Source organism: Aythya marila (assembly GCF_965140915.1).
Source record: "Aythya marila genome assembly, chromosome: 2".
NCBI lineage: Eukaryota > Metazoa > Chordata > Aves > Anseriformes > Anatidae > Aythya > Aythya marila.
In genome coordinates this window covers 5,314,673-5,338,199 of record NC_139043.1, presented here as the reverse complement: position 1 = coordinate 5,338,199, position 23,527 = coordinate 5,314,673, and the positions used below count along the sequence as shown (strand labels likewise).

At 44.6% G+C, this 23,527-nt stretch overlaps 1 protein-coding gene across 2 annotated transcripts in view; it reads left to right on the top strand.

Moving 5' to 3' along the window:
• PLCD1 (phospholipase C delta 1) overlaps positions 1 to 23,527 on the top strand; it is a 52,604-nt gene that overhangs the window by 14,408 nt on the left and 14,669 nt on the right. For both annotated transcript variants that reach the window (XM_082753040.1, XM_082753039.1), the window contains exons 3-7: positions 10,145 to 10,373; positions 15,290 to 15,419; positions 19,727 to 19,955; positions 21,115 to 21,316; positions 23,035 to 23,179. In XM_082753040.1, the coding sequence (XP_082609166.1) occupies positions 10,145 to 10,373; positions 15,290 to 15,419; positions 19,727 to 19,955; positions 21,115 to 21,316; positions 23,035 to 23,179 (935 nt within the window). The remainder of the gene's footprint in view (positions 1 to 10,144; positions 10,374 to 15,289; positions 15,420 to 19,726; positions 19,956 to 21,114; positions 21,317 to 23,034; positions 23,180 to 23,527) is intronic.

The window sequence follows — 23,527 nt, the reverse complement described above, 5'->3', positions numbered from 1 at the left end:
CACACCCACAGATGTGCTCCGTAACACTCCCACACATTCACACCTTTCCCCACAGAAAGTCTTTTTATTTTTATTTTTTATCATCAAGAGACCAGGAAGGGAGACAAGGCATTGAGGCACAGCTGTCCTTGCTGCTCTGAAAAAGCAAAGGGCAGCAACAGAGCTGCTGGCTCTGCACCTTTATGCCCTGCTGGCTGTAGAAGCGTGCCTGATGTCATGTTGACCAACCAAGCACGATGGGGCAGGCCACGTCCCACACGCTCCTGGGAGGACGTGCAGGTCTGCTGGAGGTGCTGGCAAAAGTTTTTGGGAGGTTTGGATGGCCACCTTGGGGCTGCTTTCAGCAAGCACAGTGGATGTGCCTGAACCCGGAAGTCAACAGGAGAGATGAATACAGGACTGATGCCTGCCCAGTCCCCAGCCAAAACCCCAAAGCCACACATTTTCCCATGCCTTTCTCCTCTCTTGGTCCTCCGGAACCTTTCGTTCCCAAGTTTTCAGAGTGATTGCTGGGTTTGGGTTTGTTTATCGGGCATTTGACTTCACCAGGATGCTTTGTGTTTAGGTACAGAGAGGATTGCCCCTGCTTCACGTTGTGTCCTCTGGCAGGCTTTATTGCTGTGGCCACCTTCTCGTTTGGTTTGGTGTGTGTAGGCAGTCAGAAGACAGAGGAAGAGTTCAGGATCACTGATTTTATACACAAAACCAAGAATTTCAAGGCGAGTCTCTCCAGAGGGTCACCTTTCCTGGTTAACAGATTCCAGTGCACTCCAGTGCAAAGCCTTTCTAAAACTGATGATAAGCTGCTTTTTTTTTTAAGGAAGGAAAAAGAATGAGCTGAATGGAAACTGGGAGGTTTGAGCAGCAAGGCCTAATCTTATCTGCAGCTGAACTCAGAGCAGGCATATGGAGGCACCTCAGAGGAGCAAAGTCTGGATAGGGTAAGGGTTATGTTTTTTATTTGGGCAGTTTCCTGTTATTCCTCTTGCTGTTCTTATAATCAGGCAGAAAAGCTACTCGTAAACCATTGTGTGGTGGTGTCTGTAGGAGATAAAACTGCGGATCTCTAGGGATAGACAGGAGAATCTCAGCTGATTGAAGTTGAAAAAAAACAACATATCAGGGCTGTCACAGGCACAGATGTTGCCTGGGCCAGATACAAGGCATACAACCATTACCTTCCTCTGCCTTTATTTTAAACAACTGGAAATTTAGATTGGATGCTGTCTTGATATCTCTTATTACCTACAGGGCTTTTTTGGGGGAATAAGCTGCCCTTCTAATATGGTTGCTACACAGGAGGAATGTAATCCATTTTTTCTCTTTTTATCCATAATCCATTATTTTTCAGTACTTCCATTTAGGCCCAAGGAATGAGTTTTTCAAAAAGCCCCTGAAGCACCTTAAGGGGACAGTTCTCCAACAAATGTTAAACCATAATCCATCGGGGTTCAAGTGGCAGGATTGACAGTTTGGGGGCAAAAGAAGAGGTTTGTGCAAGGGGGCTGGTAGACAGCCAGTTCAGTCAGTGCCTGTTCTCTCCTGAGCATCATTATGGTGGGAGAGAAGGGAGGCAGAGGGGATTGCACTCAAGAAGCAGCAACCTGTCAGTAACACTGCCTTGGCTAGCTGTGGTCAAAGATCAGGTCTCATCTACACATGCAAAAGAATAGAAAGCCACGTGCTGCTTTCAGAGAAATCAGTTTTTGAAAGTTTTTTTCCTAAACCGGCTGAAATCCCCAGCTTGAGCTCACTTAAGCCAGCCTCAATCCCTTCAGAAACTCTCTGAACTTGAGGATCTGTAGGATGGTTGAAAACTTTCCAGTGAAACACCCTTTGGGGCGGTTGGTGGAAAAACAGACTGTTCAGAGGCGGAAGGAAAAGGCTGAATGAGTGGTTTAGATTCAAGGATACTACATCAGGGCCCCAGAGGAGCAGGTACCTCGCTGCCTCCTGCACCCTTTCTCTGTTGGAAGCTCAGGGAGATGACGTTTCCCATGACAGCCATGAGCGAGCTTCGCACACCACACAGGGGGTGACTCAGTGGGGGTGCTTCGTTGAGTCATGAACTGTGCAATCAAGAAACAAGTTTAAGTGTTTTGGCTCAAACATTGCAATTTCTAGCCAAAAGCTTTACTGAAGTACTACTATTGTTGTATTTTTTTTTTTCTTTACTTTGGTTAAAAGAAAACAGTTTGGGAAGCAATTTGCAGAGGCAAGCTACGCTCGCACAACTGTTTAAATGAAGATTGTATTATTATTTTAAAGCATGAAATTGATATTTTCATCTAATGATTAATTAGCTTCAGTATTAAAAATGCACAGAACTTGTTCCAGTTCCTCCCAATTCCAACCCAATTATAGGATATTTTATACAGTTTAAAGCTTTATAATACTCTGTACTACCAGTGTTCAGCAGAAAACTTTTTCCTTCAGTTTTCAGTTCTGTTAAATTTAGGAACACCCTTAAAACACCACGTGATGAGCATACTGTACCATTTTTATGGATGGATGAATGATTGCCTCCATTGAATTAATGCTCTGAACTTGCCTTTAGAAGAACAGAAAGGACATGGTATTGCTCTGTGCCTGCTCAAGTCAAGAAGTAAAAACTTTAAGTTGTTCCTGCGGATCTGATGAGTGCCAAAAGTCAACAGAAATTCTCAGCAACCTGTATGCACATAGCAGGAAACTGACTACACCAACAGCTTCCTTCTGGAGCTGGTTAGGCAGTTTCTCTAGGAATCGTTGCCTTCACGATCAGACATGTATTTGTCCCTGGAAAAATATTTGCTGATGTGAATATGTTATGCAAGGCAGCCATCAGCTGTGAAAACAAAACCGTCTGTCTGTGGGTCTCATTAGTTTTTATCAAAATCATTCAACCCATAAAACAAGTCACTTCAATTGCAGAGCTGCCTGTTTTTTCGATTTGATTTTAAATCAGGCCACTGCGTGAGTTTCTGGGACAGTTTTCATCACAGGCAGTCTGCTGGCAAATACCGACCTTATTCTCTATAGCAAGTTAAATGCAAAGGTGGAAGTGGTAAGAGCCTTAGATCCAAATTTAGTGGCAGGAGAAGTAGAAACTAGTGGCAAAAATAGTTTGCAGGGACTTGCTTGTGGTGTGTGGAATGTAAATAGAGATCACTATTTATATCAGCGCCCCGACCTGTGTTGCTTATACGGAAAGATTGGGTAAAGACCTCTTATTAAAATGTATTCCTGAACAACCTGTGAAATTACGCGTGCGTTATATCAGTGGTTGTCAGCTGGTGATACACAGCAGTTGAGAGCTGGAGTAATTCAGGCACAGGGAGAAGGGAGAGCAATGTGGTCAGAGCTAAGAAGGCACAGTACAGGGGGGCTCAATCTAAACCCACCCTCGAATCGTGCTGCAAAAGCATCCATCAGTGATGAGGGTGCTGGATGACCTTTGGTGTTCCCAGTCCAGGAATTTGATGTGCTCCCACTCCTGCTGATTACAAAGGTCCCGATCCCAACTGCATTTAGCCACTAGCATCAGTTGTCTATGGTGAAACTGAAAGCAGCTAAAGTGCTTTTCCTGGGGCAAAACCAAGGAGAGAAGCAGCACACAGTGCCAGTTTGCCCCATGTGCTCAGCGTGTTGCAAAATCCGTGTAGTCTCACTGCAGCCCCCCGGGCTGGCAGGGCTGTGCTGGGGGCAGGTAGCAGCTTTTGTCGGTTCTTGGCAAGATGCTAAAGCAACCTGACTGAGCTGTGGTCGGAGAAGGGGTGATCTCTGCAGAAATGCAGTGTTGTGTGCAAATATGGTGCGAGCTATTAACAGCTCAGTGCATTTCTCGTCTGCGTTTCCTGACAGTAAACAGAAGTGACTTACTAAGGCAATTAGGGATGGAGTAATTCAGCGTGACTGGATGCCACACTGTAGACATCATTTGTTAATGAAGGGGAAGTAGGATATGGAAAGGGAAGGATCTGAAGAGCATTTGCCCCACAGTGAAAAAAAATTTCCCCCCTTCTCCCAAGGCCAACTGTTTTGGCAGTGCCTCCATGTGTCCATACATTGTCCATACATCTCCCTCTTTATCAGCAAAGGCACAAGTAAGAAGCAGCTTGTTGTCCATGTCCTTCACATCCTTAGTGGTTTGCAGATGTGGGTTCAGTTCCTTGTCTCTTTTTTCTGTAAGAGTCTTGACAAATCATCTCCCCTCAAAGGGCTGCCTTTCAATCAGGAGGAAGGTAAAGGGATTGCTTTCTGCCTCTGCTCCTCCTTTTTCTGTATTTTTTAGGATTACCAAAGTGTTCTACTGTCCACATTCCCAGCACAGTCTGGATGTTTTATATTCGGAGCAATGACTGGAGAAGAGATGGACGTTGCCCCTGGAGCAGAGGCCAGTGGCCAGGGCTCGTCTTTCACACAAGTGCTCTAATCATGAGGCACCTTGTCAGGCTCGTACTTCTGGCTCTTCAGCATTTGTATTTTTGGCTGCCAAATGGCTCGCTGTGCGTGTATGTGACTCTTGATGCTCTGGTGTTGCTGCTTTTAGGGTGAAGGGGAGGTCAAATTAGGGTCCCTCTCCCTACTGCCTCCTGAGGGATTGGTTCCCTCACAAATGGGCCTCCCGCTGTGCAGGGCTGTAGGGCATCAGTCCTTGCACTGAGGTGGGCATAAGAGCACCTCACGGAGGGTGGTGAGGCTGGCCCAGGTCATGGTGGAAGGCAGGTGGGGAGCCTTTCCCTCAGGGGCCAGCCTTGGGGAGAAATCCTAGAATTCTGGAATCATTAAGGTTGGAAGAGACCTTCAAGAACATCTGGTCCAACCATCCCCCTACCACCAATATCACCACTAAGCCATGTCCCCAAGCACCACGTCCAACCTCTCCTTGAACAACCCCAGGGACGGTGACTCCACCACCTCCCTGGGCAACCCGTCCCAGTGCCTGACTGCTCTTTCTGAGCAGAAATGTCTCCTCATTTCCAACCTGAATCTCCCCTGGCACAACTTGAGGCCATTCCCTCTGGTCCTATCACTAAAGTGGTAGTGGCTCCTAGGGCCTGGGGGAGCTTCTGGGTCATGCAGAGACAGAGGTGAGGCTCCGAACCCGCTCAGTAAGGTTTTGTGGGTCACTCTGTTGGACCTGAGCTCTTGCATGCTCTCTAAGTCTGCTTTCAGGCACATCGGTGTGAGTCGCAGCTTTTGTCTTCCTTCAAAGGAGGTGTTCCTTGTCCTTCTGCATGAGGGGATGAGCTTGTAAGTGTAGCAGCAAACTCCTTGAAAGGCATGAAGAGAGAAATATAAAACAGAAGAGACTCCCAAAAGAGACACTCCTTGAAAATATTGGGCTGTTGAAACTGTTCTTCTGTATTCTGTGGGCCTGACTCAAACCTGATAATGCTATGGGTGAAATGGGAGAAGGGTACAGGACCAAGGAAGGGAGGTGCATGGGGGCACAAGCATAAAAAGAAAATTCTCACATCTCCATGAGACTGAGAGGAGTAATCTCAGTGGCTCCAGGGAATGCTGGTGTATGTCCATGTGAGCAGGGAGCTATGACCATCAGCTGTGGCGCTGGCCAAGAAGGCTGACCGGCATGTAACCTGTTTGACTCAATGTCTGGAGGCCGGGGAGGACACAAGCTTCCTAGTGTGATGCTTCATTATTTTGGGCTTTGCACAAACCAACTTTTCAGCAGACATAAACACTTAAGAGAAGCAGATGCAAACTTTTCAGATTCCCTTTTGCTTGTGGTTACCTCCCCACTGTGGCGTGATGGGGAAGGACCAGGAGAGGTTGCAGGGATATGTGATTGATCTGTGTTTGCTGTAACTGCACCTCTTCTGTAAATCACTTCTCTGTCCCCCACTTCTTTCTGATCTCTCCTTGCAGCTAGCTCATCTGAGAACACAGTTGGTTTGGGACTGCTAATACAGCTCAGTCTTTGTCCAGGAGCAGCTGATAATGTATTCATGCTGGACTAAGATTTTCCAGAAAAGAGATAACATTTGCAGATGGCTTGGGCTGACTCCTTTGGCTTCAGCTTTTATATTGATAGATGAAAGCAGTACATATGACCAAGCAACGGAAAGCTTTAAAAAATGTCCTCCTTTGCTTTTTTAATGGTTCCTGCGCTGATAGTTTCTCTTGTCTCTTGTGTGACAACAGTAGACATTGATCTTGTTTCTCAGCCTTCCTTGTACTTTTTCTGCATGGGGACATTCTGTGCCCTCCATCATCCTCTTCTCAGCAGTATACTCCATGGAGATCAAGGCAGCCCTTCCAGCTACAGGTTTTCAATCTTTTTTCCTCCCACACAACTCACTTTTTTTTTCCAGTGGATTCACTTTGCCAGATAACGGTTTCCAAAGAATACATTCTAAATTTCCAATATTTAACATCAGATTTTCTAGTCTTGGAAACACTCTGTCATTGCCAACCCAAAGTTTAGGGATTGATTGCACAAGCAGAGTAGCTAGCTGGTCTGAAGGGATAATAACTTAGGAGCCAAGCAGTGGTGAGCAGTTGGCAGGTGATGAGGAACAACAGGATGATCCTTCCACTTGCACTGCCATAACCAAAGGACACCAGGAGTGCAGCAGAATCACCTGCTTATGGACCATCTGCATGGCACACATCTGCCTCTGAGATGCTCTGCCTGGGCTTCCTTTCTGGTCAAGGATCCACTGTAGTCGTAGATTTAGGCTTTGATTTCTCACATGCTAAAGTTTATTTCTAAATAGGACAGAAAGTTTGTGTTCCAAAAGTTTTTTTTTCTCTCTCTCTTTTTTTTTTTTTCCATTGCTTATAAAAGGAGCCTAACTAAGATACTGAGATTTAGGTATTTTGACTGAGCTGAATCCCTTTAAACATCACGGCATCCTTTACAATAAAGGTGTAAACTGTGCAGTGCTACATAAGGCACAATCCCTGTCATTTGCCCAATGTGCTGGTTAACAAGCAAACTCAGCAGAAAGGCTCTCCACCAGCAGCCTAGCTTCAAGGGAATTGCAGCCCTTTTCTTCGAAAGATAGTTTTAGCACTCAAAACCATAAGCTTTCACTCTGAAGTAAGTTGGCCAGATAATGTAATTCCACAGCAGCCCATCCCATCCCATCCCAACCCGAACCTCTCCTCCCCTCCCCTCTGTCTGTTCCACTCTTGGCCTTCACCAAGTGAAAATAAGACCACACAAAGGTAATTGCTCATCATCAGAGAGGAGCTTTGCCAACTCCAGGAAGGGTCTCACGGCATCTTCTTATATAGACACCAAATCAGCGGAGTGTTATGGAAGGTGTTTGACCACCCCAACGCATGGTGGGAATTTAAAGCAAATGTCAAGTGTTGGTTTTGGACAGTCGCTAATTTTTGGAAATTGTAGGGTTTTTTTTGCTGAGTGTGTGTGTTTTTTCCCCACAGCTGAGCTATATCATGACTGCCCTGGGGAAAAAGGGAGATTTTTAAACTCTGATGAGCATCCAGTGAATTTTGGGTGATCCCAGGGCAGCCATGCTAAAAATATGCAGGGTGGATATTGAGTTGTGTATTTCTGCAGTGTTGAATTTGAATGAATTGGCACTGTAACAGTGAAAATGAACCAATTTAAATGAAGGAATAGGTTAAATCTTTTTCTTTTGGGGGGTAAATTTCTCAAGTTTCTCTTACTCAGCTAAATAGTAGAGATATTTTACACTCACATATGGTTTTTAACAAAGCTCCTTGAAGACAAGCACGAACAAAATCAGTCTCATACCTCCATGAGACAGGAATTAATATTTACCCATATTTTTCATTCTGGAATAGGTTTTTCAGTTTGAAATCTGGTTTTAGGCATGTGTGTTACTGAAGATGTCTGGATATCTCTGTGGTGGTTTTACTCAGCTAGGCTGCTGAGCTCCCCTACAGTTGCTCTCACTTCCCTTCCTGTAAGGGAAAGAGGGAAGAATATTTTGAAAAGGGCTCAAAGGCTAAGGACATGGAGATCACTCAACATGGGCGGCATCTCCCTCAGCCCCCCTGCTCCTGCGTGGGCTCCTCTCCATGGATCGCAGCTCCGGCCCGGGGCCTGCTCCTGTGGGGGCTCTCCATGGGCCGCAGCCTCCTCCAGGCCACATCCACCTGCTCCACCGGGGGCTCCTCCACCCATGGGGGGGGCTGCAGCGTGGAGATCTGCTCCATGTGGGACCCATGGGCTGCAGGGGGACAGCCTGCTCCACCAGGGGCCTCTCCCTTCACAGGCTGCAGGGGAACTGCTGCTGCGTGCCTGGAGCACCTCCTGCCCTCCTGCTGCACTCACCTTGGGGGCTGCAGGGCTGGGTCTCACTCCTCACCTTCCCAGCTGCTGTTGTGCAGAAGTTTTTTCCCCTTCCTTAAATCTGCTCTCCTAGAGGCACAAACAACATCACTTATTGACTCAGCTCTGGCCAGACGTGGATCCCTTTGGAGCTAGTTGAAACTGGCCTGTATGTAACATGGGGCAGCTGCTGGATTCTTCTCACTGCAGCCCACCCACTACCAAAACCTTGCCACATAAACCCAATACAATCTCTCAGGTGTGCTATCTTTTGTGTGTGTGCCCTGAGATGAATGTAGATGCTTGCAAAATGTTAACTGGTCTGTCAAACCCCAAGGCAAATGAAACTGGACGTTCTCAGTTATTGACTCCAACACCATTTTCAAACAGTTTTTCCATCTAGTGTATGTAAGTGCCATCCCTATTTAGGTGTTAAGTTTCTCAGCATCAAATCTGATTAAGCAGTGTCTGCCCTTTTCTCTCAGGCCTGTGTAGGTGTATTAAGTGGCCCATCAACTCCAGAAATACAAAAGGAGGCTGTGTGTGCTGCTGGGAGAGCTCAGTTTCTGAGCTTGCCTGCTTTCAGCAGAGCTTGAGGGCACCAGAAATGCTCTCAGAGCAGAGTAGGACTGTCTCAGTTACATACCTTTGCTTCACATACTTCGTTGAATACACAACTCTTTCTGGACTGCCTCGCATGAGCACATGGCAAACTTGGTGTGCCTTCAGGGCTTGTTTCCACTAGCCTAGGGTCAGAGATGGAAATGGGAGGGTTTGAAAGCTGTGTGTGTATTGCTTGCTGACAGCTACCAGGATCAAGTCTGCCTTTGGCAGGGGTGTGGACGGATCGTGGGTGACACCAAACTGCTCTGAGGCTTTGGTCTTTGTCTCCCCAGTTTTTACTAGTATGACTGAGAAGCGTATATGGGATTTTAAATTTTACCTTCTCACTTTTTGCAAACGATTTTGGTCCATCTCATCTCCCCGTGGGCTGTTAGAAATCTTTGTTTCCAGTTCTGAGACTAGAATAGCCAAAGGTTATTTGATTGATGGGGTGAGGTCCCGTTGATCATGATCCTCCGGTCTTTCAAGTGCTTATTGATTACATGGCATCTAATACTATGCCCAAGAGAAATCTTAGTTGTGTCTAAAACGCCAAAAGCACCCAAGCATTTTCCAGAGGAGGATTAGTGTTTTGTCTCCCTGTGTTTATAGAGGGGTGAGGAAAACACAAACAGATGAAGCCAAAAAAGCAATCAGTGATTTCTGGTGTCCTTTTTCAGAAGCATGGAAAGGAGCATGGATTTGAGAAACTGGTAGCTCCTGTCTCTGAATATCAGTGTCACAGGTTGGACACTTGAAAATGATGGTCTCAGTGATAAATGGTCTCAGTGATAAATCCAGGTCCAGATTTACAGAGGAAAGTGGACAGACCTACTGGGTTACCTGTCCCTGTTCATGGGGAGGCATAGACCCATCTCCCCCACTCACAGACAGGGGCAGAGGTCAAGGAAGAGATGCTCCAAGGACTGGAGCCAGCCTTGACAGTGACTGATAAGTCATAAACATGGTATCACAGTATGGCATACATGCATATTCTGAGTCTCTGTTAAATAAAGGACATGGGAAAAGAGCAAAGGAGAGGTGTCGGGGGTTTTGTATGTTTGTTTTCTTGCTCCGTCTGTGCCTTTTCATTTGATCTTTCTGCAGCAACAAAGTTTGTGGAAGGCAGAAAAGAGAAGGGAATCCTCCGGCTGTGGGAGGGAGAGGTTGCAGGAAAAGGAAAAAGAGTAATTTCTGAATATCCATCACCAAATAGAGATAAGGATGACTGAACCCCTGCTGACAACAGGCTCTGCTTTCTTTCCACAGTCTCCATTGAAGATATTCGGGATGTGAGGTCAGGCCATAAAACAGAAGGTATGGAAAAATACGCCAAGGATGTACCAGAGTATCGCTGCTTTTCCATCGTCTTCAAAGACCAGCGGAAAAACCTGGACCTCATTGCGAGTTCAGAGGACGATGCCAACCACTGGGTCCGCGGCCTTGGGAAAATCATAGCCCACAGCAACTCCATGAACCAGAAACAGAAACTCCAACAGTATCCTTTGCCTTGTAAAGTGATTAATCACACACAAAGAAGCACTTGTCCTTCTCAGTGGGTGGAGATAGTAGACTAGACCCCTTTTTTCCTATTGGCCCCGGGCACCGAGTTTTCTCTCACATTGATTTTGCACCCAGGCAAATCCCTGGTTTCCAGTGCTTTTTTTTCCTTTCCTACAAGCGAGAGTGGAGTCAGGCTCCACATAGCTCCTTAAGTAAAGAATTGCCCCTTTCAGGGATCTCTAGATAAAACAATCATTATCTTTTGTATTCTTCAGGGGTCTGTTTCACTTGCATTGCAGTAAACTCCAGGACAGGCACTTTTTGGCAAGGCATAAAAAGCCTGTATTGTTTATCATGTTTCTCAGCAATACAAGGCAAGGGAACTGATTCTCCTCTTCTCTCTGCCAAGTTTACTGTAGGGTAGCTCCTCTGACTTTAGTGAAACTACTCCTTATTTGCCTCAGCATGGGAGGAAGTTTTGCCCTGAAAGAGTTTGCAGTTGCTCTAGAGAAAATGCAGACACAGAAGGGAAAAGGAGCAAAGCAGGAAAGAAGAGTGAATTAGCTGTGAGAAGGAGAGTGAGATGGTTATTGGGTGAAATCCTGGCTTTGCTGAATTCCCAGGGAATTTTCCCCAGGGCCAAGTTTCACTCAGTAAGTTGCTTTGTGACCACAAGTCTTGCATCCATGTAAAAGCAGAATATCTGTGGGTGTAGCTTTTGCTTGATTTTCTAGGATCCCTGTGTGCCTGAGGCCGTGGCCGTAACATATGAACCTGCTGGCCAATTTCACCCTGATTTGACAGAGCAGCAGGGGTCATAAAATATTAAGTTCCTTTAAGCTCTACGAAAATAGGCATCCCGCTATCAGGGAGGAAAACAGATAGTGCTTGCAGTGAGGGGAGGCTGCGTGAGCTTCATGCCTGGTTCAACATCAAAGAATTTGTGCAGAGGAAGGGAGATGTGAAGTCTTCAGCTGGGGAAAATCACAAAACTGGAGTCTGAGCCTGAGCTGGCCCCGGGGAGCCTTGCCCTGAGTCAAGGCTTCACTCCATGCGGGTTCCCTGCTGGGTAATAATGTACTGGTGATGAAGGAAACGGCACATAAATGCTGAGCTTTCATCAGGTTTTACTCTTCTGTGGGTTCTCTGAAGCCTAATAAGCACTTGCACAGCCACAGAGCAGCTTCTTTAAAGGAATAAGATTCCATTAGTTCCGATGTGCATATGGTGGTGTGTTTATCTCTTGCCCTATGAGTATCATTTCAGGTGTTTTTTCAAGCTTTAGCCTCTAAGCTGTGCCAGCAGTTGTGTGTCCATGGTGGCAGGAGCAGTCCCCAGGCAAGCTGAAATCCTGCAGCTCCAGTGCTGATAGAAATGGTACAGCCTGGCAGTTTTCCTTTTGAATGTGAAGGCTGACCCCACCCCGTGGTGCGTGGGGGAAATCTGGACTACAGAAACTTGTCCCTGGAGCATGTCAAAATTGACTATATTGCTGAAAATCTTCCCTGTAAGAAGAGACCAGATCACTGAGGGGAGGGGGGTAAATAACAATGACATTTGCAAGGGAAGAAAGCTGTAAATTTCCAGCGTGGAAAAGTGCCTCACTGTCTTTGGAAAGCAGAATCAGAGCTAAATGGGGTTGGTAGGCAAGCCGTATTTCTGGAAGAGTAATTACTGTGCAGTGCTGGCTTCCAATCTGGGATTGTCTCAGGCCATTTAACGTAACCTGGAATTACAGAACAGCATGATTTCTCATTTGAAATTTGATGATGTTTAATTAAAGCCTGGGATTTTAAATTTAGTCTGTCTTCACTGGGTTTGCTTGGCAGCGTGGGCTTACTCAGATCTTACTTAAACCTCAGAAGTGTTCTCTGCATCTGTGAGCACAGAAGGGGAAGAGTCAGTTGTGGAGGAGAAGTGTTGGGTCCCCTGCTTGGCCCCCATCACTGGAGAACTGCCTTGCTGTGGGTCTTTTCCAGCCTTCAAGACCCTGCAAAGCAAATAAGGGCTGAGCAAGATTTTGAAAACAAGTTTTGAGAGCAAAGAACATGCTAGTGACAGGTGGGATTTGTTATAACCGTGGTAGCAAGGGACTGGAATTAGTGTCTTCTGTGTCCTCTCCAGTTCTATATACCTACAAGATAAAACCTCCTCGTGCTTGGAGTATTTCTGATGTTCTTGTGCATACAGTAGCGTTTTACTAAGCCTCAGATTTCGCCCTCAACAAATTGGCAGAGGTTGTTAAGCTAACATTGCAGGTATGTGCACAGGGATGACTTTAGGCCAGAAAATACAGGGAACTTTTCATTAGGGTAGCATGGCACCGCCTGCTTCAATTCTGGAATGTATATATGAGCTTTTCTTCTGGTCGGGAGTCACTTACCAGAAGTTTTGCAGCATTTCTGTTCCAAGCACATTCATGGGATGTCTGCCAGATGGTTTCACTCATCTCTCTTTGGTTTCACATAGAAAGCTGGTAGTCCTGAAGCTGGCAGATGCTTTGAAAACAAGGGGCAGGAAGCAGGCACTCTGGACGTATACAGGAATGGGACCAGCTCCTTCCTAGTCTGCCCAGGCCCAAGTAAGCTGTGTAAAGTGAAAGGAAGACCCACAACCAGGGCAGCAAAGCAGTGTTTGTATCAGATGAGAAGAATTTCAGTGTAAGTGCTTATAGTTCACCCAGCTCCTCTAAGCTCTCTCAAACCCGAGGGGGATCCAGATGCATGAGGAGTTTGGGTCTTCTGAGACTGAACACTGCTTGCTGAAATAACAGGCTGAGGTTCCACTTGTCTGTAGTCTCATTTTTCTCACCCTCGTGGTGAGAGGCCCTGCTGTGTGCCTCTGCTCTTCGCGGGCTCTCTGATTTCCCTCCCGCGTTGCTCAGCCTTTCTGGGAGCAATAGCAGAGAAAAGCATCCATTTGCAGTCAGACCCAGGCATATTCTTTTGTGGTTCCCTTTTACCGTTCACATACTGCTTTCCAGAGTGGACTTTGGATATGTGCATGAGCTTCGGGTGCTCGTGATCAGTGAAAATGACCACAGACTCGTAAAAAAGCCTGGTTTGCTTTTGCAGTGGCTAGAGCAAAAAGTGTAATTCCTACACGGAATTAGTAGCCACTCCTACTGCCCACGTCTGGCTACGACATACAGGCTTTCCTCTTGGCTCCCTAGAGGTGTGCATTACTCCTGTCCTCTTAGGGGAGCTAAAGGTGGTGCAGGGGTTGGGTGGGAATGGGTGGCCCTGCTGTTGGCACCACGTTGATGTACTGAGCAGATTGATGCTCTTGGAGCACAGTTGGTGTTCTCCACCCTGGGGAGGATGGTGGTGTGCTCCCAGCAGAGCATCCCTGGGAGAGCTCACATAGGAGCTTCGTGTCTCAAACTTGGTTTTATAGGGAACTGCTCCCAGCCAGAGCCTGGTACAGGGCCTTGGAGTAACCTTGGGAGCCAGGGCAAATGTAGCCTCTCTTTATTTTCATTTCCATGTGTATAAAAGAGGAATATTAATATTACCAGGCTAAGAGGGATGCAGCGTGAGGTCATGGTTTAGCACCTGCCAAGATTTTTAAAGACAGAAAGTTCATCTTTCCATGAGACCAACAACACTAACAAACAGTTTACACATATTTCCAAGTGTCTGGAAATATTTTAATCCAGTGGTAGCTCTGGTGAATACCCTCTTTCAGGGTTATGTCTATAGCCCTTAAAGGCTGTCAGTTAGCACCTCTTTTTGGAGGTGGTTTTGAAAGGACCAGATAAAATGTTATGGCACTATATGTCCCAGCTGGTATTTGCTAATTCTGAAGTTTTCTCTGTTTAACATCCAGATCAAGCATTTTTTATTTTTATTTTTTAATGAATTTGAAGCAATGCTTCCTGTGCAAGACATAGCTGGTTAGATTCATGGAGATCTAATTGTTACTTCCATCCTTTTTCTATTGAAAAGTAGAGATTCTTCTGGGTGACCTTTGTCATTTGACAGTTAAAGCAAATTACAGAGAGACAGCTGTTTGATGCAAAAAAAATATATATTAAAACAAAACAAAACAAACAAACAAAACCCCCCAACAAACTCCAAGGTATGTCAGCTGTCTAACATTATTTTCCCAAGGGACTAAAAAACACGGGACACCCAGTTCAAATTAACTTGTGTCACATTAAGAGGCTCATGTTTTATAGTAATTTCTTTAGATCCATAGATATATTAAAGTTATTGTAAATGAAGCTTTTAGGAACTATTATCACAGTAGGATACAGGAATGGACCTTGTGTATTTTATAGAGGAAAGTCAAGATCCATAAAGTTTGTATTGATTTTGATTTTGGCTTACTACAAAGTTCTTTAAGACTATTTAGGAAGAAATCCCTAAACAAATACAGAAGCTGAAGGTGAGTAAGAAGATAAATACTAACGTTTCTTTTGGAGAATCCCTGTTCAGTGTTCAATTTGATACACTGAATATCAGTCAAATCCCTAATGATTGGTTTCCTGTACTTGGGATTAGTTTCCTGTACTTTTACTCCCTCCTCTCTCCCCTCTTAACACTCTGGAGCAGAATGCACTTTCTTTTGTAAAAGAGAGATTGGACTGTTTTGTGATATGGTGCGACGAGAAACTCCTACAGGGTAAATAGAGCTGGTCCAGCTTTGGCCAGGTAGTTAAAAGCTTTCCCCATGTCATGATAGCTTGTATTACAGAGCATTTTGTTGCTGCCAAAGCACCGTTGTGCCCTTTCAGAGCAGAAGGTGAGCTGATGCAAGCTGTTCAGTGGGAGGGTGCTGATTTACAGCAGCACAGAGAGGTGGTTCAGAGTCTTTAGAAGAAATTTCCCTGCTTACCCCCGGGGCTACAGAGGGGTGGTGTTTAGGCAATGTACTGATCTGGAAAGATTTCCTTACATCATCCTGCAGTTGGATTCATACCTGCCTGCGGAAAGCTGATAAGAACAAAGACAACAAGATGAGCTTGAAAGAGCTCAAGAACTTCCTAAAAGAAGTGAACATTGAAGTTGATGACTATCATGCCAAGGAGATTTTCCAGGTAACAAGTGCAAGCAGATGAAATCCTTGCTGTTGGCTGAGGACAAGGTCTCCTGCTGCTTTCAGCTTTGGTTGGGGAACTAAATTGAATTCATAGCATCTTTACTTGTACTAAGGAAGGATGTGGGGGTTTTGGTGCTCAACAGATTCCTACAAACAACTGAGTTAGGGCAGCATAGTGCTTTTGGTGTAGTTATACTAAAGTGTTCTTTCTTTACCATTGATACCCAATTTTACCCGCGTTCAGAGAAGAGGAGACATGAACATGGATAGAGAGAGAAAACGAAAAAAGCAGAGTGTAGGTGCACTTTGAGTCCCAGGCGTTTCAGGAATTCTGTGTGCCATAACCACATATCGATGCCTAAGCCTACCTGAAATCAGTTTGGTTAAAATTATGAATCCTTTACCTTCCCAGGGGAGGAGGATTTCAAGTGACTTGTGTAAACAAATGTGAAATTGCACCTAGACCTGGAAGAGTCTGGTTGCTCTAATAGCCCAAGGTACATTCAATCCACTTGGGACATAAACTTCTAATAAATCTAACTCAAGATTCAGCTGCCGGCTGAGCCTATCTGAAGATAAGAAAGGGATGAAAATTTCTAAGTTGTTTTAAGAGTCCCTCTAAATGAGCTTTCCTGCTGAGGTGAGATAAAACATCTGGATAATTTCCAGACTCCTATCCTGTCTGAAGAAGGATTTGAATTCATGGGTGGGCAGTTTCAGAAATTCTGTTTCTGATCAGTGGTAAACGTGGGTGGTTGCAGGTACAGGCAGTAATTGTTCTGCTCCTTCCTGTAAGCAGATAACAGGGGAGGTTGGCAAGGTCTCGCTAGGACCTTCCCCCAGAGGAGGAGTTTTCTAATCCTTCCTTTATGGAGGTCTCGTTGGTATCTCTGAAGGAGCGATGGGAAGGTGGGCAGCAGATTTTGAAAATTTTAATCTTGCAAAATCCTTCAGATAGGCTGCTTGCTGTGGCTGGCATATCCTATGGTTTGTTCCCTGTTCAGGAAAACCCTGGAAGAATAGCAATAAGGCTGGAATTCCTCTGGTGGAGTTAGGAGTCTCCAGTGCAGGCACATACATTGAAAGTAATCACCAATTCCTTCGCTGCCTTTGCAGTCTGCATAGATCAAGCAAATAATGGAGACCGGGGCGTGATTCACCTCATCCTAAAGGAGGTATCTCACATGCATTGGATGAATCAGTCCCTAAATCTTCAAACACCAAACATCTGAAAAGACACCTTTTATCTTTAGAGGCACGGTCTCCTTTTCATTCAATGAACCTCTTTAGCTATGGCAATAGTTAGAAGGGAGCAGTAGGAGTGGAAACTTGCCCAAGTTCAGTTCACTTTTTGCTTAAGGACTCCCAAGTAGTAACTAAGCCCTGACTTATCCCATCTAAATCCAGGCTGCTAGTTGAAGTGCCCTCATTAGACATGTAATTGTTCTAAGCTTCCTGTATAGCCAGCGGAAAGAGAGGAGGTTAATTAACCTTCTGAATTAACCTTCGGGAGGTTAATTCATATCTCTTGTGGGGTGAATTGCCTCTAGGGAGTGTCTGTCTCACTCCGTTTGACCACTGAGTTATCCTAAAGCAATTACATATCCATTTTACATATTACCTAAATATAGATGGATTGAGAGACATTACAGTGTATTAAAATGGTGATCTTCTTTTCTGTCTTTGTGAGTTTTTCTTCATTTAGTCACAGGAAGGAAGGGTGACCAAGGATTTAAGAGGGAGCTACAGGGCACGCTCTCACATTTTTCTTGCTTTTTGTCACATAACTCCGTGTCCATGTCTAGGTTTTAGACACACCTAAGTAAGACGCATGCAAAGCAGCCAGAAACTGTGCAAATCCTGTAATTGCTCACTTCATTTCAACCTGGATGTTCATTCTGGTGCATCAGAAAGGGTCTGACTCTTTCTGGCAAATGAAAGTTCATTCAGAACTCGTGGTTTATGGTGCATACGAGTGAGCTAAAATACAGCCTTTTGTGTTGAGAGTCTCTCTCTCATACAGCGCTCTTGTAGCCCAAGCAGAAAAAGCCCAGTTTTACACCACATGTCTGATCCATCCTAGAGTCTGACTATGATGCCAATGCTGTTGTGCTATGTTCATCACAGCCTATAATGGCCACTAATGAACAAAATTCCAAAGGGACATTAGTTATAATGCTAGCTTCCTAGGAGTCATATCATGTTATTTTCTGTGTTTTGTCTTAAAGACAAGAATGCCTGCCATTTACAGCATTGCTGCAGTCTCCACCAGCTGGTTTCCATCTTTACACTCCTTTTTCAACTGCTAAATTTTAATGCTCAGCTTAGCTTGTGAGATCTGCCAAAGCCACAGGACAGGATCATACAGAGGTGAAAGGCAGCAAGGAAAAGATGTTTCCTGGACAGCTCAAAATCATTTTGAAGGTGTCTCTAGCACTGAGCATTTAATGGATTGTTCTATCCCTGAGATTAGTCCATGGCTTTTAACTATCCGATTCTGAAATCAGAACAAGTTGAACTTTTTGTTCTTGGTTCAGTTTGCGAAATGCAATGTATCAAGATTGTTTTGTTTGGTACTATAAGTGTACCATAAACTGCAAGTGAAGGGCTCCAGTGGAGGCATTGCATGGGGATAAGCAGTGTCATTATCATCTTGCTTGGAGAGCTGCCAAAGCCGCTGTGGCCATTGCTGAGATCATTAGAAGGGTTAGGCTGAGATTAGTGTGATGATTGGCATGACTGAGACATTCATTCTGCTCATAAAAGCCAGGACAATAGCTCTATCTGTCATAAGCGATCAAAGATCAAAAACAATTAAATTCCTCTGGTTTGACAAGTTGCCACATGTCAGCTAAGGCACAGTAACTGACAGCAAGTTGTCCATCTCGAGGGCGAGATGAAATGCACTCCTACCTCCTTGGAGTGGTGTGGAGCACGTGCTGCATGATCAGATCCAAAGAACAGTTTTTAGGCCAAAAACTAGGTAAGGCAATCCATGTTCTGCAAGCACTTTAAGTTCTGTTGGAGGTTTGGCATCCACGCCAAAAGTTAGGTTTTTCAGACTTACCTCAAATGTAGGATGTCAGGAGGCTGTATGAGATGAGAGCACCACTGCTGAGGGGCTGTCTCGCTGTATTGATAGAGAGGGAATCATTGTAGTAATAAGACATTAACTTAAAGTGGGTCAAATGCTGAAATTTCTGGGAAAGCACACTCTGAAAAAGTGTAATGCTCCCTGCCATAAGTGATTCCTCTGAGATAGGCTCCTGCTTGCCGTTGCAGCTTCTTTTGCTCAGTCATATTTATTGCAGAGGTGTACATCCCAGAGATAACTGGAGAATAGTTGTTCACCTCTCTGTGGGGAATTCTGCTAGGAAAAAACAACAAAATTCCTATCAGGATTTGCCACAGGGGAAAAAAAAAAAAAAAAAAAGATGCAAAATCGAACCTGGGAATATTTTAAATAAACTGGAAATATGTATTGTTGGAAAAGATGCTGTCCTTCATGGAGACACTAAATTGCATATCTTAAACTGCTGATCTTCTGTGATCAGCCAAGTCCTTGACTGCATTGTGCCACCAGAGCTGTTATTGAGTAAAGAAGTTTAAACCGTAGAGAAGCACGGGAGTGTGAAGAATTTGAATTACAGGTCCTTGAGAAGCTGATACATGACTTGAAATTTTGTGGAGATTTTGCTACGTGGTGATTTTTGCAGAAGAATAGATAATTTCCATGAAAAGAGTTATTTTTGTCCCCTCACTTAAACAAGCACATATTTAGCAGGATTTTTTTTTAAGTCAGTTTTGATGCTGTCTTTGCAACCAGCCCTACTAAATAGCCTTGACAGTCTCTTGAGACCTGAGTTCAGACCTACTAGGATCAAGGGGAAGGCCCTTTCCACTTATGAGATTTTAGGCCAGGGTTTCTATCAATTTAAGATGCATTGAGTTAATTGTTTCCCTGTATTCCTCCAAGGAATCTCAAGAGGTGCATTTCTTTTGACCCTTGATTTATGCTTAGACTGTAAAGACCCTTCCTTTTAACTCGTGTTTTGCACAGCACATAGTTCTGTGGAGCCTGGTGCTCTTCAGCATACAGATAATATGAGTAAATAATAATGATTGCAACCATTATGTGACTGTTGGCCTTGTCAATGAGAACCATCGACCACGCTTCTCATTCACTGGCCAGTAACCGTTTCCAATTATTTTGTGTTCTGCGTTGTGTAGCCCTGGTGCAGATTACGGCTGGCATATGCCAAAAGGAAAGAAGGTTTTCACTCCTTCTCCCCTCTACGTTTACAGCACTGTGACAAGTCCAAAACAGAGGCTCTGGAGGATGATGAGATAGAGGAATTTTACAAGATATTGACAGAGAGAAAGGAAATAGACAAGATCTTCCAAAAGTATGCAGATGCGGAAGGGCTCATGTCCTGCCAGAACCTAGTGAGGTTCCTCTACGAGACACAACAAGAAGAAGATGCTGTTGTTGCTGCACCTCCCTTAATTCAGAGATACGAGCCCAACGAATTAGGTAGGTTCGAAACCCTGGTTGTCTTGGGTCATAATCTTGCTATCTTCATGAACTCTGAATTGCTTTTCTGTTGTTTTCTTCTGCAGCTATATATATATTTTTTTTCCTTGAAATTGTTTTCAATTCATTTTCAATTACAATTTCAATTAAATTGTTGTTTTTTTTTTTTTTTTTTTTTTTTGTTGGGGCACATTAGCAGCTCTAAGAGAGGAGGGGACAGGAGAACCCAGGGAATAGTTATGTTCATTTTTGGCTTAGGCACACTGAGCATCTGGAGAGGGGTTGACATGCAGTTGATTACAAGGCAGTGAAATTCCCATGGGAAAGGCTCTGATGGCTTATTCAAATGTCAAGATCTCAGGTGGCTTGCAAGGTTAAGAATATAGCAACATTTCTGCTCTTCAGAAGCAGGAATGGAGGCAAATATTCTTGAATGTGAGCACCTGAAAAGCTGTATGTTGATGAGATCTCTGAGTAGAGGGCCAACAAGGTGGCAGTTGTTTAGGAGAGCAATCACAGAACTGTTTTTCTGCTCAGAAATTAAGCAAAACAGCAGACTGCAGCATTTGGAGGACATGTTCAAGAAACCAGCACTGAATCATAGGCTGCCTCTGTGCTGTCCTGGTATACCTTCATGAGAGGGATGATACTTCACAGGTTGAAAATAGGACAGAAATCTAGCTCAGTCCTTCAAGATGGGGAGATACTAATTCTCTCCCAGATTTGCATTATTTTTCATTTACTCTGTGCAAATCTTGTACTCATTGGATAATGTAGGCAGGATTTATCTGTCCATGTTTAGACATCTGACAATGTCTGTGTTGGCATGAAAGAGGCTTGAAGTGCTCAAATGGAGATTTTTGTACTATAGCTATCTAGAAGCAGGAGAAGTAAGTGCTGTCTTTGGCACTTTTAGGTCTTATCGAGGATGGTAAGTGCTGTAAGAACCTGCTCGTGAAGGGATTTTAAAAGCATTTTCCGACAGAGGAAGCTGTCACCATTATCTGAACAGCATCAATATCTACCATTAGCTGAATGCCTAGGGAGCACGTTTTACCTTTGGGATCCCCTGGAGATCAGCAGGCATCATGGTGAAGATGGCACCACTACCTGGTCATGTCAGATTTTAACAAGGGGTTTCTGTCTATTTATCTGGCAGCCAAGAAACGTAACGCCATGACCAAAGATGGTTTCCTGATGTACTTGCTGTCTGATGATGGGAATATATTCAATTCCTCACACCGTAAAGTTTACCAGGACATGACTCAACCTCTCAGCCACTACTTTGTGTCATCCTCACACAATACCTACCTAATGGAAGACCAGCTTACAGGTCCTAGCAGCACAGAAGCCTACATCAGGTAATGTATGGGTGTGTGTATTTATGTGTTTAAGTGCCTGTGAGGTGCTGATCTCTTTCTTATAGAAGACATCAGGTGCTTGAGACACATTATAAGACACCAGTGCTGCTAGATGTAAGAGAACCAAGAAGCAGTCTGTCACCCTGAGACCAGGGAATGTTACACTTTGTCCTGGGTCTCTGCTGAACCCCATGTGGTGTTCTTCTGACTGTAAGATAAATAATTACTACATTTTGGGGCAGGGGAGTCCCTCCCCAGCTCTCCTGCAGCCCCCTTTATGCGCTGGTAGGCCACTGTAAGGTCTTCCCAGAGCCTCCTCTTCTCCAGGCTGAGCAACCCCAACTCCCTCAGCCTCAATATGGCATGGGATCACATGTGAAAGAGCTTAGAGGGTGCAGAGATTTCTGGGATAAAGCTGGACAGCTGTGTAGAGACTGGAAGAAGCCCAAAATGATGCATAATGTCATGACATTTGCAATCCTTACTGCCTTTTGGGACTATCAGCATAGACGATTCCTTAGAGCCATACTGGGGTTTGTCTTGGAGAAGGCTAGCTGGAGTGATCCAAAAAAGATATGGGATGTGAGCTAACGCAGTCGTGTGAGTGATCAGGAATCTTCTGCCTGGTGTCTCTAGCTGTTTAGTTGCTCCCACGTCATCCCTGGACAGAGCAGTGTTGCCTGCTTTTGCCTGTAACGATGACTGCTGTCTGACGTCTCACGGCCAGATGTTTGCAGTGGCCTTTATTAACTTGCACAAACACCTTATCTTGCTTCTGTTGTCACCTGTGCTTTTATCAAGTGAGACAATGTTTCCTTATAAGCAAGTCAATGACTGTAATTCTGTCTTTGTATATGATTTATCTGATTACCAGGGAATAATGGCTATCTTGAGTCACATGCTTGAAGGGGTAGAGAGTGAAATCTGGCACAAACTAATGAAAGCAGCTGTTTGGATTCCTATTACAGTATCATAACATTACAAAATTACATTCTGGCTGTAAAATAAATAAATCCTGTGATTCTTATTGCAATGAGTTAAAGAAGATGTGTTACGTGAAATGTATGTAAAAGAAAAAAGATCACTTCCTAGGCAGGTAAGTCTTTACAGGGGGAACCTCCATTTGAAAAGAAATGAAAATAAGAGTATGAGTATGTAGAAGGGGGAGTTTCAAATGGGAACTCAATCTGTAGATTCTGTTTGGGAAACTGGTCCTCAGCAGTCTCCCCAGCTGTGACTGAGTTTCCCTGTCTCCCTCCCTGACATCCCTGCGGATCCATCCCTTGTGTCTTATCAGTTCAGAGGAAGAAGGCACATCATCCAGCCTTCACGAGCTGTTTTTTAAGGCTTTCTTCCAATCTAACCACTCTTGATTTTCTCTTCTCTTCACCATCTTGGGGAAAAGACTCTGGGCACAGACATGAGTGCCCTTTCTCATCTGGCTCTTACAATGTCTCCTTCTTTGGATAGTCCTTACTTTCATGACTTTCTTTCTGAGATCCCAGTGTTCTTTCCTTGCTCAACCTTAAGCTCTCTTTGTCAGCTCCGAGCTCTCCTGGTCCCATCCTTATTCCATCTGCTTTCCTGTTTTTCCAAGCTCCTCTTTTCTCCCTGAACTTCCCATCAACCTTTCCAGGCAATACCTGTGGCCGATCCACTCTCACTTTGAGACAGAGCCAAAGGTTTAAAACCCAACCAGGTCCCTTCTTTGTTTCCAGAGCCCTCACCAAAGGCTGTCGTTGTGTGGAGCTGGACTGCTGGGACGGCCCTAACTCGGAACCCATCATTTATCATGGCTACACTCTCACCTCCAAGATCCTCTTCAGCGATGTCATTAAGGCCATCAAGAACTATGCTTTCAAAGTAAGGACGAGAGACCTGGGACCCTCTAAGATTTCTCATATTACACAGTTCAAGACTGATAGCAGATCTCTGCCCTTCCAGTAGAGAGCGTAAAGAATGAAGACTTGACTTTAACTTTTCTTATGAGTAGAATATGTCCCTCCGTCTAGGCATCCTTGTTCTGCTTTCTGCAGAGATCCATTCCTGGAAGTCACTGGTGAGACAAGGCACTGCCAGGGGATGAGTTTAAATCTGTACCAGCACAGCTGGATACTGGATCCCACTGCAATGAAAATAACGTCCAACATCTTGAATATACCTGGTAGAAAATGCAAATGAGCTTTGGATTTGCTTGGCTTTGATGTCTCA